Source organism: Lissotriton helveticus, chromosome 7 (genome assembly GCF_964261635.1).
Source record: "Lissotriton helveticus chromosome 7, aLisHel1.1, whole genome shotgun sequence".
Taxonomy (NCBI): Eukaryota; Metazoa; Chordata; class Amphibia; order Caudata; family Salamandridae; genus Lissotriton; species Lissotriton helveticus.
In genome coordinates, this window is record NC_136068.1 from 917,307,988 (window position 1) to 917,320,910 (window position 12,923).

Sequence of the window (12,923 nt, forward strand, 5' to 3'; positions counted from 1 at the left end):
AGGCAGAGAGGTGGCGGGGGAAGGGCTGGGGGGGAGAGGGCGCTGTGCATTCCAATGCCAAGGGAGAAGAGGCAGAATGCAGCGTGAATTGTAGGTGCACTACATGATATTGTCTCAGGCGGCATATGCAGGAAGTACACCGTGCACTCTTTGAGGAGCATTAATGGTGCCTGCTATTCTTAAACCAAAACACGCGTGAAAGCTACATCGGATTAGGATATGTACACACGCACGCACCGCGCGTGCACATCGCCTGTCCGAGTGCGTGCCACCTCCTCTCTCCCTTCGGGACAGAAAGCAGCAGCAATAGAGTCTTGCAAGCGATTCAGCGCATGCGCTGCATTTGCACAGGAGACCTAAAAATGTCTGCATTGGTCATTCTGTAAGTTATGGGAAATGCATGCTTGATAAAGGGGTGCTGCCTGATGGAAAGGGATTGTGACTGTTGGGTGCAGCCAAGATCATGAATAGAAGTTAATGTAGGGAAGCACGTGGCTTCAGTAGGACATGATGTTAAGATCCAAGGCAAGGAGTGTCTCCTGGCAACCATGGTTCAGAAAATTATAATTTTCATGATGAAAATATTGATTTGTTATTCATTTGCCCTGGTATGGAAAGTGCTTGTGCATGCGTAACAGGCTGGACCATGAGCGGGAGTTCGATCCAGAACAAGTGGTCCTCCTTAGAAGTGAATTGGGGATCGAACTGTTTTACATCAAACCAGGTGAACAGTTGGTAGCAGAATATCTTCAGGTTAAGACTCTGGGAAACTTACTCTAGGAAATTTGAAGACTTTTGCTGTTAAGACTTTTTTATGTCGTAGTCGCTTGTTCAAATGTGGTCTTACCTTTTTGAGCCTTGGCATGCATCTATTATGGCAAGGAGGAGGCTCCTAGAGGAGGTGTAGATGCTGGACCAGCACCATGGTCTTTTGCAATAGATTCCTGGCGTTTACGGACATATACTTGTCCCTTGCAGGCAAGAACCATAAATGTTTAAAAAAAAAATGCACCACATTCAGGCTCCTTAATTAGGTCGGGCATTAGCAAAGACTTCACTGTGAGTGACCGTATTCTGCTCTTTCACATTCACACAAAGACGTTATCTTCAATACTAAAGACTGCTGAGGCAAAGTGTGCCTTGTGAGGCCAATGCAATATTTTCGCCTCTAGTTAATATTTATGTTTTTTTATTTTGGCGAGGTCCTCACTGCCCCTCAATAATAACAGTTTACAAAAACATGACAAAACAAGCATTGAAAACGCCTACAGTCTATCAGCCAATGCCAGACATATTGGTGTTGCAAATGATTGTTGCAATGGGGAGAGGAAGATTCACTGACTCTGGTTGGACTGCACTTGGGGGTACATATGGCAAATGAATCTCTCGTTCTCTAAAGGCAAAACTTGAAGCAACATTCTCAGGAACGCTGCCAATTGATTACAACAGTCTGAGAATATTGTGTCACTTCCCCTTTGTACACAAATCCCACTCAAATACATTGATGCCTAAGGCCAAAGTGAACAAGGTTTTTTTTCTTTTTGTGGCTCAATAAATTGCGGTACCCAATTATAATTTATTTTTTAATTTATTGACGGTGCAACTGGTAAACTAATTGCTAATCAACGCTTTCTCACTTTGACGCAATGCATGATCCTAGGCAAATCCCATTTTTCCCTATAGCATAGCTCTCGGTTTTATGCACCTGGTAACTTTTAGAAATGAATTAATCCTCTCTTGTTTCTTGAGAACAAACTGCCCTTATTTGTAGGTTTGGTTTATCATTTCGATTGCTATGTCCACATATTTGAACGCAAGTCCAAATATCTGTTATATGTGATGGGCGTCTTGTTTAAACACGAGTGGCCATTCCCAAACAGCAGGGTGTTTGGCGGTTTCTTAGACTTGTTTGTTTATGAAAGCAATAGGGAGCACTATACATTGTATATGACTGTTTTTGTTTGTTTCGTGCGCTGGAGTATTAGGTAGTCAGTAGTACTGACTAGTTTTAAAGTATGATTTGAGGGCCACTGTTTTGTGTTTAGGTCTGACTATAGATGCCTCACCTGCCTCATGTAATAAAAAAAATCATAATTAAAAAATACATTCATATTTCCATGCATATTGGTTCTGTTAGTGCTCATCGGCCACTGGCCTGTTCAGCTGTCATTCACATTTGGCCTCTACCCACCGAAGCATATAACATGGGCAATAGTTACCCCATTCAATTCACTGGCTTTCTTGCACTGTGACTAATGCCATTTTGTCTGATTGGATTTGCACATCCACTTAAAAATAAGTGCTCTTTATTTTCGCGGCTGGTGAGCCTCTGCTTTATTTTGCGATTGATTTTTCTTTGTTTCCATACTGTGGACTTTTTTTTGGGAATAGTAATTCTTCCGGATTTAAAATATGTCTTCAGTGTACCGTACTTAAAAATAAATAGAACTTTTTCTTTGTGCTAAAAAGAGTCAAATTTTTCCATGGTGTGCATTAAATTTAAGAAGAGTTTCTATATCTGTTCTACAGACACTGCCTGCTAGAAAGAACCTGTACTGTTAAATTAAACTGATGTTACATGGTTACATTTAAAAATATTTTTATTTCAAGCATAGCGCCACTACTTTTAGGTGACGGCGTGTTTCTTAATTTTATCATTATTATTGTGGCATATGCTTTGAATTAGAAAAAAAAACAATCATTGTACCAGCTTGCCAAGGCCAGACCTTTTGACTTTGACGGTGTTTGCTTCCAGTCTTCTCACCTCCTGTACAGTTGAACTGTTCTGTCTTCATTCTGTGAAAAATATGATCATATAGTGAACCAAGAGTCGCTTGTAGGCCATGATCAGCGATAAATGTTCATTATTCCCATTAGATGTTTTACCACCTCTCTATGTCCTGTATCCACATGTTACTCCTTATGTGGCTCGTTCGAGTATTTACCTCCTTCACTGGACACGTGTTCGAGCCATGAACCATGTCTGTCTATCCTCTGGGAGGTGTGGAACACTCCTGCTGTTGAGCCATGAGCATCGCAACACTATTGTCTAGATGTTGGCAACACAACTGGAAGCAGTGCTTCAGTGGCTGCCACTAAAGAGGACACAATACTCGAGATGTGGCTTCCAGAACTAGAGCAGTTACTCCAGTTGTGACTGATAGTTGTTTAAGCTATTTCTGTTGGCATTTTGTGAAACAAGGAAACAATCTCTCATTCAAGACCATGGTTACATCGGTGCGCCAGACACCGGATCAATGATGCACAGTCTTCAGTGTACTCTCACATTGGAATTTACGAATTAATGATTCCAGCCGTCTGGCTTCAGACATGCAATATGCAAAAAACATCAATTGTTTCCTGTTCCCCGCCTTGAATACGTTGTATCATCCGGTAACAGTCTGCGGAGTCAAAGTGCAGGTTTCCTCATCTCGGACAAATTCAGTCAATATTCCCCTTGAGCCTCGCAAGTCACCCTTCAGCTTATTATCAGTTCTCATACGTTTCAACGAAGCTCTTCTGGAACCTTCCATTTCCTGGTGCTTTTTAACTCCATTGCCCAAGGTCAACAGGGTTCTCCAAAGTCGGCCCTGGAGGGCCGGATCCACGCCAGATTTTTAAGATAACTACATGTATCTGAACGGGGAAATGCTAAAATTCTGGCATGGATCCGGCAGCCCAGGACTGACTGTGGGAACCCTGCACAGGGATGAGGCTTTTTTGTTGTAGCCAATGCATCATAATATATCTCTTTGTCGATGGGAGCAAAAAGACTCCATATCTGGATCCAATATTACCTTCTTTGGTGCTAGATTCTCAATCTGTGTGTGACTACTGGGCCCACCATTATTCCCCCGAGCACATCTCCTATGTGTCTCCAGTTAATGTACTACAGAGTATGTTCACTCAATAGGTAAACTGACACGGACATGAACCAAGCTGACAAGTGAACAGAGAGACAGATTGGACAGGTACCTTGTAACAAGAGAGGTAGACCAAACACACTAAATAGACAAATCGGAGAAAGCAGACATATTAATCAAACTAACAGACAGACAAACCCGACACACAAATGGACAAGCTGCAGAAATGCATACTGGAGAGACTGACACGCGGGGTGGAGAAAATCTCCTATGGAACAACATATGTGCGTAGATGCCAAATCGACAAAGCAACAGACCAGAATAGTTGCTCAAAGGCAAATTGACAAAAGGGTGATCACTTATCGACAGGCGGCCGCAGATGTACAGACCTAGAAATGTAGAGAGACAATGGTAAGCAGACTGACAAACACACAAAGGGGCACAAGAAAAAATACGGTATCGGAGTGAGAGAGAGACTGGTAGAGCGAAATACTGAGGCAGACAAACATAAGTAAGCGGAGATGGGGGCAGGAAGTGTTGGGAGATGGAGGTTCCGCCCTCTTTGATGAAAAGATAACAATATGTTTATTGGCTGATAATAGGGGTCTGGTATTAATGGCCCATTTTAATGGCCATTAGTTGGGCTCCACTGAAAAAATACTGTCTAACTGTGTATAGAGACGTTAACAGCTGTGTCTAAATTCTGATTTTCTTAGTGAAGCGCCTGGCGCGCGATGCAGGCACGTTCCTTTCAGCTCATGTGTGACTTCTTTCATTCCACACAGGACATGGCCTTTTCAGTGGACTCCGCACTGTACCGCTGTAGGCGCCTGGGTGGAGAAGCGCGCTCTGAAGATGTATCGGAATCTACACCCTTGTTGGGAAACACAAAGAAGGGCCTGCTGCACACCCTGGAGAAGCAGCGTGTGGTGCACCCAAACAACCACGTGCGCCAGAAGGACTGGAAGGTCTTCTCCAGATACTACAGTGACAATTCCATCCACACCACCAGATACTCTCTGCTCAGCTTCCTGCCCAAGAATCTCCTGGAGCAGTTTTACAGGTAGGCGCGCCATGGGCGAGTCCACGGCTCCTATGGAATGTATCTTGTCAGGAGGACTAATGGTGATCAGAGGCGGACGGGCTCTTGTGGATATGGGAAGATGACACCGTGCAAGACCGGTGCCTCTAAATAAAGTTGATAAAACAGTCACCATGATGTCAAGGGGTGGCCGGGTCTTCGTGCGGGGTACCACGTGGCTAGAAATCATGGCTCCACCTAGAATCCTTGCACATAAACCCAGCTATTACGAGTATTGTCCCCCATAACGGTGACCACTATGCACTCCCAGAATTACCGGTATTGTCCCCCATAATGGTGACCAGCATGCAATCCCAGATTTACCAGTATTGTCCCCCATGATGGCGAACAGCATGCGTCCCAGAATTACCAGTATTGTCCCCAATGATGGTGAACAGCATGCAGTCACAGAATTACCGGTATTGTCCCCCATAATGGTGACCAGCATGCAATCCCAGAATTACCAGTATTGTCCCCCATGATGGCAAACAGCATGCAGTACCATAATTACCAGTATTGTCCCCAATGATGGTGAACAGCCTGCAGTCCCAGAATTACCAGTATTGTCCCCCATGATGGCGAACAGCATGCAGTCCCAGAATTACCAGTATTGTCCCCCATAATGGTGACCAGCATGCAATCCCAGAATTACCAGTATTGTCCCTCATAATGGGGAACAACATGCAATCCCAGAATTACAAGTATTGTCCCTCATAATGGGGAACAGCATGCAATCCCAGAATTTCCAGTATTGTCCCTTCAAATGGGGAATAGCTTTCAATTCCAGAATTACCAGTATTGTCCCCCAGAATGGGGAACAACATGCAGTCCCAGAATTACCAGTATTGTACCTCATAATGGGGAACAGCATGCAGCCCCAAAATTACCAGTATTGTCCCCCATGATGGCCAACAGCATACAGTCCCAGAATTACCAGTATTTTCCCTCATAATGGGGATCAGCATGCAGTCCCAGAATTACCAATATTGTCCCCCATGATGGCGAACAGTATGCAGTCCCAGAATTACCAATATCGTCCCTCATAATGGGGGGATAGCATTCAATCCCAGAATTACCAGTATTGTCCCTCATAATGGGGAACAGCATTCAATCCTTGAATTACCAGCATTGTCCCCCATAATGGGAAACAGCATGCAGTCCCAGAATTACCAGTATTGTCCCTCATAATGGGGAACAGCATGCAGTCCCAGAATTACCATTATTGTCCTCCATAATAGGGGGCATCATGCAGTCCACGACCGACCAGTATTGTCCCCCATAATGGGGGACAGCATGCAGTCCCAGAATGACCAGTAGTGCCCCCATAATGGGGGACATCTTGCAGTCCCAGAATTAGAAGTATTGTCCCCATAATAGACAACATCATGCAGTCCCAAAATTACCAGTATTGTCCTCTATAGTGGGGAACAGCATGCAGTCTTAGAACGACCAGTATTGCCCCCCATAATAGGGGGCAGCATGCAGTCCCAGAAAAAACAGTATTGCCCCCCATAATGGGGGACAGCATGCTTTCCCAGAATTACCAGTATTGGCCCCCATAATGGGGGACAGCATGCGGTCCCACAATGACAAGTAGTGCTCCCATAATGGGGGACAACATGCAGTCCCAGAATTACCAGCAGTGTCCTCCATAATAGGGAATAGCATGCAGTCCCAGAATTACCAGTATTGTCCCCCATAATAGGGAACATCATGCAGTCCCAGATTTACCAGTATTGTCCCCATAATAGACAACATCATGCAGTCCCTGAATTACCACTATTGTCCTCCATAGTGGGTAACAGCATGCAGTCCCAGAACGACCAGTATTGCCCCCCATAATGGGGGACAGCATGCAGTTCCAGAATTACCAGTATTGCCCCCCATAAGGGGGAATGGCATGCAGTCCCAGTATGACCAGTATCGTCCCCCATAATAGGGAACAGCATGCAGTCCCAGAATGACTAGTATCATCCCCCATAATAGGGAACAGCATGCAGTCCCAGAATGACTAGTATCATCCCCCATAATAGGGAACAGCAGGCAGTCCCAGAATGACCAGTAGTGCCCCCATGCCGGGGGCAGACCCGCTTCTACCTATCCACTGCTCTGAAAAGGTGGGGAAAGCAAGTGGGGGGCTGGTGCACATTAGGAGACACAAGGTGTTGAAGGTTCACACTTTATAACGACTGTGGTGGACAAATTTAGATGTTGTATGCAGTAACCAGAAACAACAAGAATTATAAAGAGTAAAAGTGTTGCTGCATAAAAATGTATGTGTGTGATTCCACACAACAGAAAGGCGTATGCAATCAAATTCATCTAGAATCTTTTCAGTCACTGTTATTTATGGACATTGATACACCCTTCGGAATGGGCATAACGCATGTTCTGTTCTGATGCCTGTTGGACAATGTTTGCACGTGCTTGGGCACCTTAGTGTTTAAGCATTATATTACATTATTCTAATGACGAGGCTTGGGGGTTGGAAAGGGATGGGTGGTGGGATTGAATAAGGGCCTGTCTGGGCTATTGGCAAAGAGGATGCATATAGTTGGTTTGGTTGAGACAGGCTCTGGACAGTGATGCCTGGCAGTGCATGATGCCATAAGACCTTCAGCGCCACCTTTGCGTACAGTTGTTAAATGTTTGTAGCTAAATCAAGACATCAAAGATCTATGCAGTTATTTTATTTTGAAAACGTTATTTCTGACCTTTCTCTTCCACCTCCCTCTTGGCGCTTTGGAATAATACTGGTACGTGGGTAAACATTTTCTAAACTTTACGAAAGCTTTATGCCTTTGCCGTTGTTTCTGAACGCGCACCCACCACGTGCAGTGAAAATATTTACCACGCACACTTTTCTATCACATTTTCATATATCTAATTACAGATTTGTTTTGCTGTGAAAAAGTAATGTTCCTCCCTCTCGCATTTTTGCTTTGAACCATAAATCTTTCTGTTGCTTCTGTTTCATAAGTTGGATTTCATTCACGCCTCAGGCTGGTGTGCATTTTCATCTTCCAGATGTAAAACTTTTATTGCATTAAAGAGCCGCAGACACGCGGGGTGGGCTTTGATATGTTATTGCCGATTGATTGGGCTTCTGCAGACAAGTATCGTCTGATGGTACCTCGGAGGCGGCCTGCAATTTAAAGATTGTGTTAAATTCTGACTGTCCTGTGTAGCGCACAGCTCTCTTCATCCCAACACGGCACCCTTTTTGCATGTGCTGCAGTTTATATATTTATCCTTGGAACAAACGTTCACATGGAACTCGTTCTTAAAAAGGTTTTTGTATATAGACCTTTCTGTGTAGATTAAATCTTTAGAACAATATGTTTGATTCAATTAACAGTAATCTTGAATAAGGAATTTTGAGAAAGATTACAGCACAGCCAGTAGTTATGAACAACTGCGGTTCAGCCGAACCGAGTTTTAATAAACGAGAATTATGAAGAAGAGCAATTTGTGTTTTCTCAAGGAGAAAGTAAGAGTGAGTACACCCCAGGTGAAAGGACAAACCAAAATTAAAATCAAATACTGGAGAGTGAAGTACAATGTGAACATACACAGTATATTGGTTGCTGTATATCAGAAGACAACAGTTTTATATACAGTAAACTTTATGACACAGGGAATAAATCATTGTATCACAATTATAAAAACCAGAATGTCTATGTACATGTGTCGATGGCGTTTCGACCTTTGAAAGAATAAAAGGGTCTCAGCAGGACTAATATTGCCTGACAGTTTATATATAGCACATGACAATCAACTACGTGTTCCTGTTAGACGCAGAAGTATTTATCTGAAGTAATGGGATTGCCTAGGGAGGGTGTATTGTATTGTATTGTAAGGGGAACTTGTAAAGTGCGCTGACACCGTGGGTTTCCTGGCGCTGGCAGAATACTGAGGGACTGGAAGGGTTTAACCGGATTGAGGGAAGAGCCAAGTTTTTAGGGATTTACGGAAAAGGGTGAGGGAGTTAGAGGTTTTGAGAGAAAGGGGGAAGGAATTCCAAAGTTTGGGGGCCAGAAATGCGAATCTCCGGCCTCCGGATCTGCAGAGTTTGACAGGGGGAATGAGTAAGAGGTGAAGATGAGAGGATCTCAGGTTCCGTGAGGGACTGTAGGTCCTAATGAGGGATTTCAGAAAGACGGGACAAAAAACGGATAAAGATTTAAAGGTGAGGCAGCCGATCTTAAAGGCTGCCCTCGAGATGACGGGGAGCCAGTGCAGTTTTAAAAGAAGGGGTTTGGCGGATTGCCATTTCGGAATCCCAAAGGCCAATCTCGCCGCTTGATTTGGAACAGATTGTAGTCTGGAAAGAGATGTTTTAGGCAGACCGTGATAGATAGCATTCGAAAAATCTAAGCGGGAGAGGACAAGGGCCATGATTACTTGCAGGAGAGCTTCAGGAGTGAGGAGATAGGCCACCTTCCTAATCCTGCGCAGCTGGAACATGCAGGAGGTGTAGCTGTGGGTTGTCCTAGTCTGGCATCATTTAACCCCTTACCCAACCATAAAACACTTCTGCACACTTATTTCCGTCTTCTTACCCCACTCTCAGTTCTCTCTGTTTTACATTTGATCCTTTCTCCTCCAAACTCAAAAACCTTTTCACCACACTGCCTCCCTCCTTCCCCACACAAGTGCCTTTTTTTCACTCCACTCCCTCTCTCCTCTTTGTTATACCTGCTTATTTTTAGCCCACACGCACTTCCAGTTGTCTCACATTATCCAATTTTGCCCAACGCACTTGTTAATCTAACTCACTCTCTCTTCTTTTTAGGTCTCGCGTGTGGGTGTGGCAACGAAGCTGCCCGCCTCTGCGAGAGATATTGTAAGAAAAAGGGTACTGGAAGCCCCGCCCCTCCTTTTCATTGGGTAGTGTCAGCGTTTATGGTAAACGCTGGCTTCCCAATGGAAATGAGTGTTTTTGGGTGCCACCCTGTCCGTTTTTCGGACAGCCCCTCCTGACAACATGGCCTGCTTTACGGCTGTGGTAAAGATTTTTCTTATCTGCTTGTTTATTTTAACAAGCAGATAAGAAAATTCTTCAGTACAGCCGTGATGCAGACGAGCTGTTCCGAGCACTTCCCCCTCCTCTCCAGCACAGACAAGCCTCGGCTGCGGCCTCCCACACCGCCCCCCTCCCGAGCCCGCTCAGCTGGCATGGAGTCTTATCTCGTGACAGACCCGAGACTGCAGGCTGACGTGACGCACCGTTCTACCTGGCTGTGTGGGGATTAAGAGGGTATAGGGGAGGCGCCCCTGCGGGGTACCTTGTACTCCACATTGTGTACGTCGTGAGGTGGGCACCTTGACTGCACGCTCGGTACTGCTGCTGAAGCCCTGGTGCCGGTCCTCCAGACACAGGCACCAGGGTCCAGCAGGGTTCAGACTCCCAGATAACAAACACCCCTCCCAGCGGCGGGTCCATCTCAATTCCTGCTTCACCTTCACGTAACCCCGAGAGGGTGCGTGGGCTGCACCTTCCAGGCGCTGCCGGCTGAGTCACAGCGGCAGGCCCACGGGGACGGCATGTCACTGCACCGCCCCTGGGACTGCTGCCTCCGCGGGGATCCGGGAAGGAGGGGGGACGCTTCGGGCCCACCTCGAGTTCATATGGTCAGGGATATAGAGGCTCCTAGACCACACACTAGGCCCAAAGAGTGCACGGTGTGCTTCCTGCATATGCAGCCTGAGACAATGTCATGTTAGTGCACCTACAATGCATTCTGCCTCTTCTCCCTCGGCATTGGAATGCACAGCGCCCTCTCCCCCCCTCAGCCCTTCCCCCGCCCTTCCCCCGCCGTCTCTCTGCCTCCCTCCCTCCCATGACTCGGAGGAGCTCCCCAGCCCGCCGTAATACCCGCTGGGAGTTGTGGCTAGTTTTACTCATGATTTTCTCATGATTTTCCCATAGAAGGTGCTCCCAAAGCTAAAATGAGAGCATATTTTCTGTAAATTCACACACTCTTTCTCAGCCATATGAGGTCTGACATTCTAAGTAAAATGTACTTACAATAGGGACAGCCTGTTAGTTGATTTCCTTGTATGCCACGTCAGCCTCCCAGAGTGTTCCAAACAATAACTAAAGCACAGAATGTCTTACTTATGACAAAAGTATAGCACACCTAAAGCCACCTTGAATGAATCCAACTGGTAAAAGTTAAAATATATCATTTAGAAAGAAACAACACAAGTGGGTTCATTTTGTCATAGTGCTGTAGGAAGAAAAATTATGACACATTTTAAGTGAGTTCTCAAATATCTTTCTCTTCTATTTCATTAAAACATTTCAACATACAGACTGAAACATGCACTTTCAACGCCCAGCAGCTGACTGCCACTTAATTCATGGTGATCAGCAGCAACTTTGCTACAGTGTTCTAATGAGCATCTAGAGTGCTAATATTCAGATCGTATCCCAAAAGTGTGGCACATCTAAATGCCATCTTGATGGATAGTGAATTTGAGTGAGGTAGTAGTGGTCCCCAATTGGGAAATTACCGCACCATCAAGGTTACAAGGTTGGATATAGTCGAGTCTTGTGTGAATCAGTAAAGAAACAACTTACAATTAGGTTGAGGTGCTATTAGGGCTCAGTTCACCTACTACCAATAGGTGCTAATTACACATTAGAAAACTAGTGAATATACATATATGCAAAAATAGAGCACTCTCATAAATGAGTACAATAGTCCAAGATGTAATGGATACATTTTACCATCATAAATTTTATATTTAAACACAATTATTTTTTATATATATTAAGCAATATTTCAAAGGAGGCCAATGATATCCTTTCTCAAAATATAAATAGTCACAAGAGTCCATAGATTTAGTGTTCAACTTGTTGGTTTATTCTTTTGGTACTCCCAGCAAGGATTTTTGCCAACACATGTTTCGTCTAATCATAGACTTTTTCATGGCGATTGCAAGTAAGAAGTCATCTTGATGGAATCGAAGTGGAAAACTGAAAGCATGTTGTACTGAGGATACTACAGTACATGTGGAAATTAAGGAGCTTCATAACCAATAAGGGCTAGATGTAGGTATCCAAATACCGGTCGGTAACGGCCGAAAATACAGAATTTAGGCCGTTAACGACCGGTATTTGGATACTGAGATGTAGGGCATCTCAAAATACAGATTCGGTAATTTTACAGAATCGGTAATTTTACCGAATCGTAAATTTACTGATTCGGTAAAATTACCGAATCTGTATTTTGAGATGTAGGTAGCACTGTAAACAGTGCTACAGGGCTTTAAGGATTCGTTATTTACCACCAACTATTAGTTGGTGGTAAATTACGAATTCCAATGTAAATTCAAATATGTGCATTTACACCTGTGCCATGTGGCACACATACATGCCCTTAGGGCACACAAGCACTAATCAAGGGTGCAACAGGGTGTCAAAGTGACACCCTGCCACCCTTGACTTTTTCGGTATTTACCGTATCGGTAATTACCGATTCAGTAATTGACATTCATTCCTATGGGCCTTCAGGCTCATAGGAATGAATGGCAAATACCGAATCTGTAATGACCAATTCGGTAATGACCGAATCTTACCGATTCGGTAAAAAGTACCGAATTATTACCTACATCTAATTTACCGATTCTAAAATACCGAATCGGTAAAATTCGGTATTTTAGAATCGGTAAAAAAGATTTACCTACATCTAGCCCTAAGTCTCCTAAAATGGCTGAAAGAAAAAAGAGCCCAAATGTAACACAAATATCAACCAAAGACAGAAGTGTGCAAAACACTTAGGGGCCGATTTGGATCTCATTAGGAAGGTCTCCAGACGGGCTGGGGAACACGCAAATCCGATTCGGAGCCTATATGTCCAACTGAATCTTCCTCCGTTCTGATTGACCAAGTACAATGCGAAGATCTCGTCCGCGTTGACCCAATCGTTCCCGAACCCGATCCAGTTAGTCCGACTCATACGCAGCCAAAT

At 44.5% G+C, this 12,923-nt stretch overlaps 1 protein-coding gene across 2 annotated transcripts in view; it reads left to right on the forward strand.

Annotated features, from left to right (window-relative positions):
* The window catches only part of ATP10B (ATPase phospholipid transporting 10B (putative)), a 563,398-nt gene that overhangs the window by 343,461 nt on the left and 207,014 nt on the right, over nt 1–12,923 (forward strand). For both annotated transcript variants that reach the window (XM_078653419.1, XM_078653417.1), the window contains exon 3: nt 4,649–4,926. In XM_078653419.1, coding sequence (XP_078509545.1) covers nt 4,652–4,926 — 275 coding nt within the window. In that variant the 5' untranslated portion in view covers nt 4,649–4,651. The remainder of the gene's footprint in view (nt 1–4,648; nt 4,927–12,923) is intronic.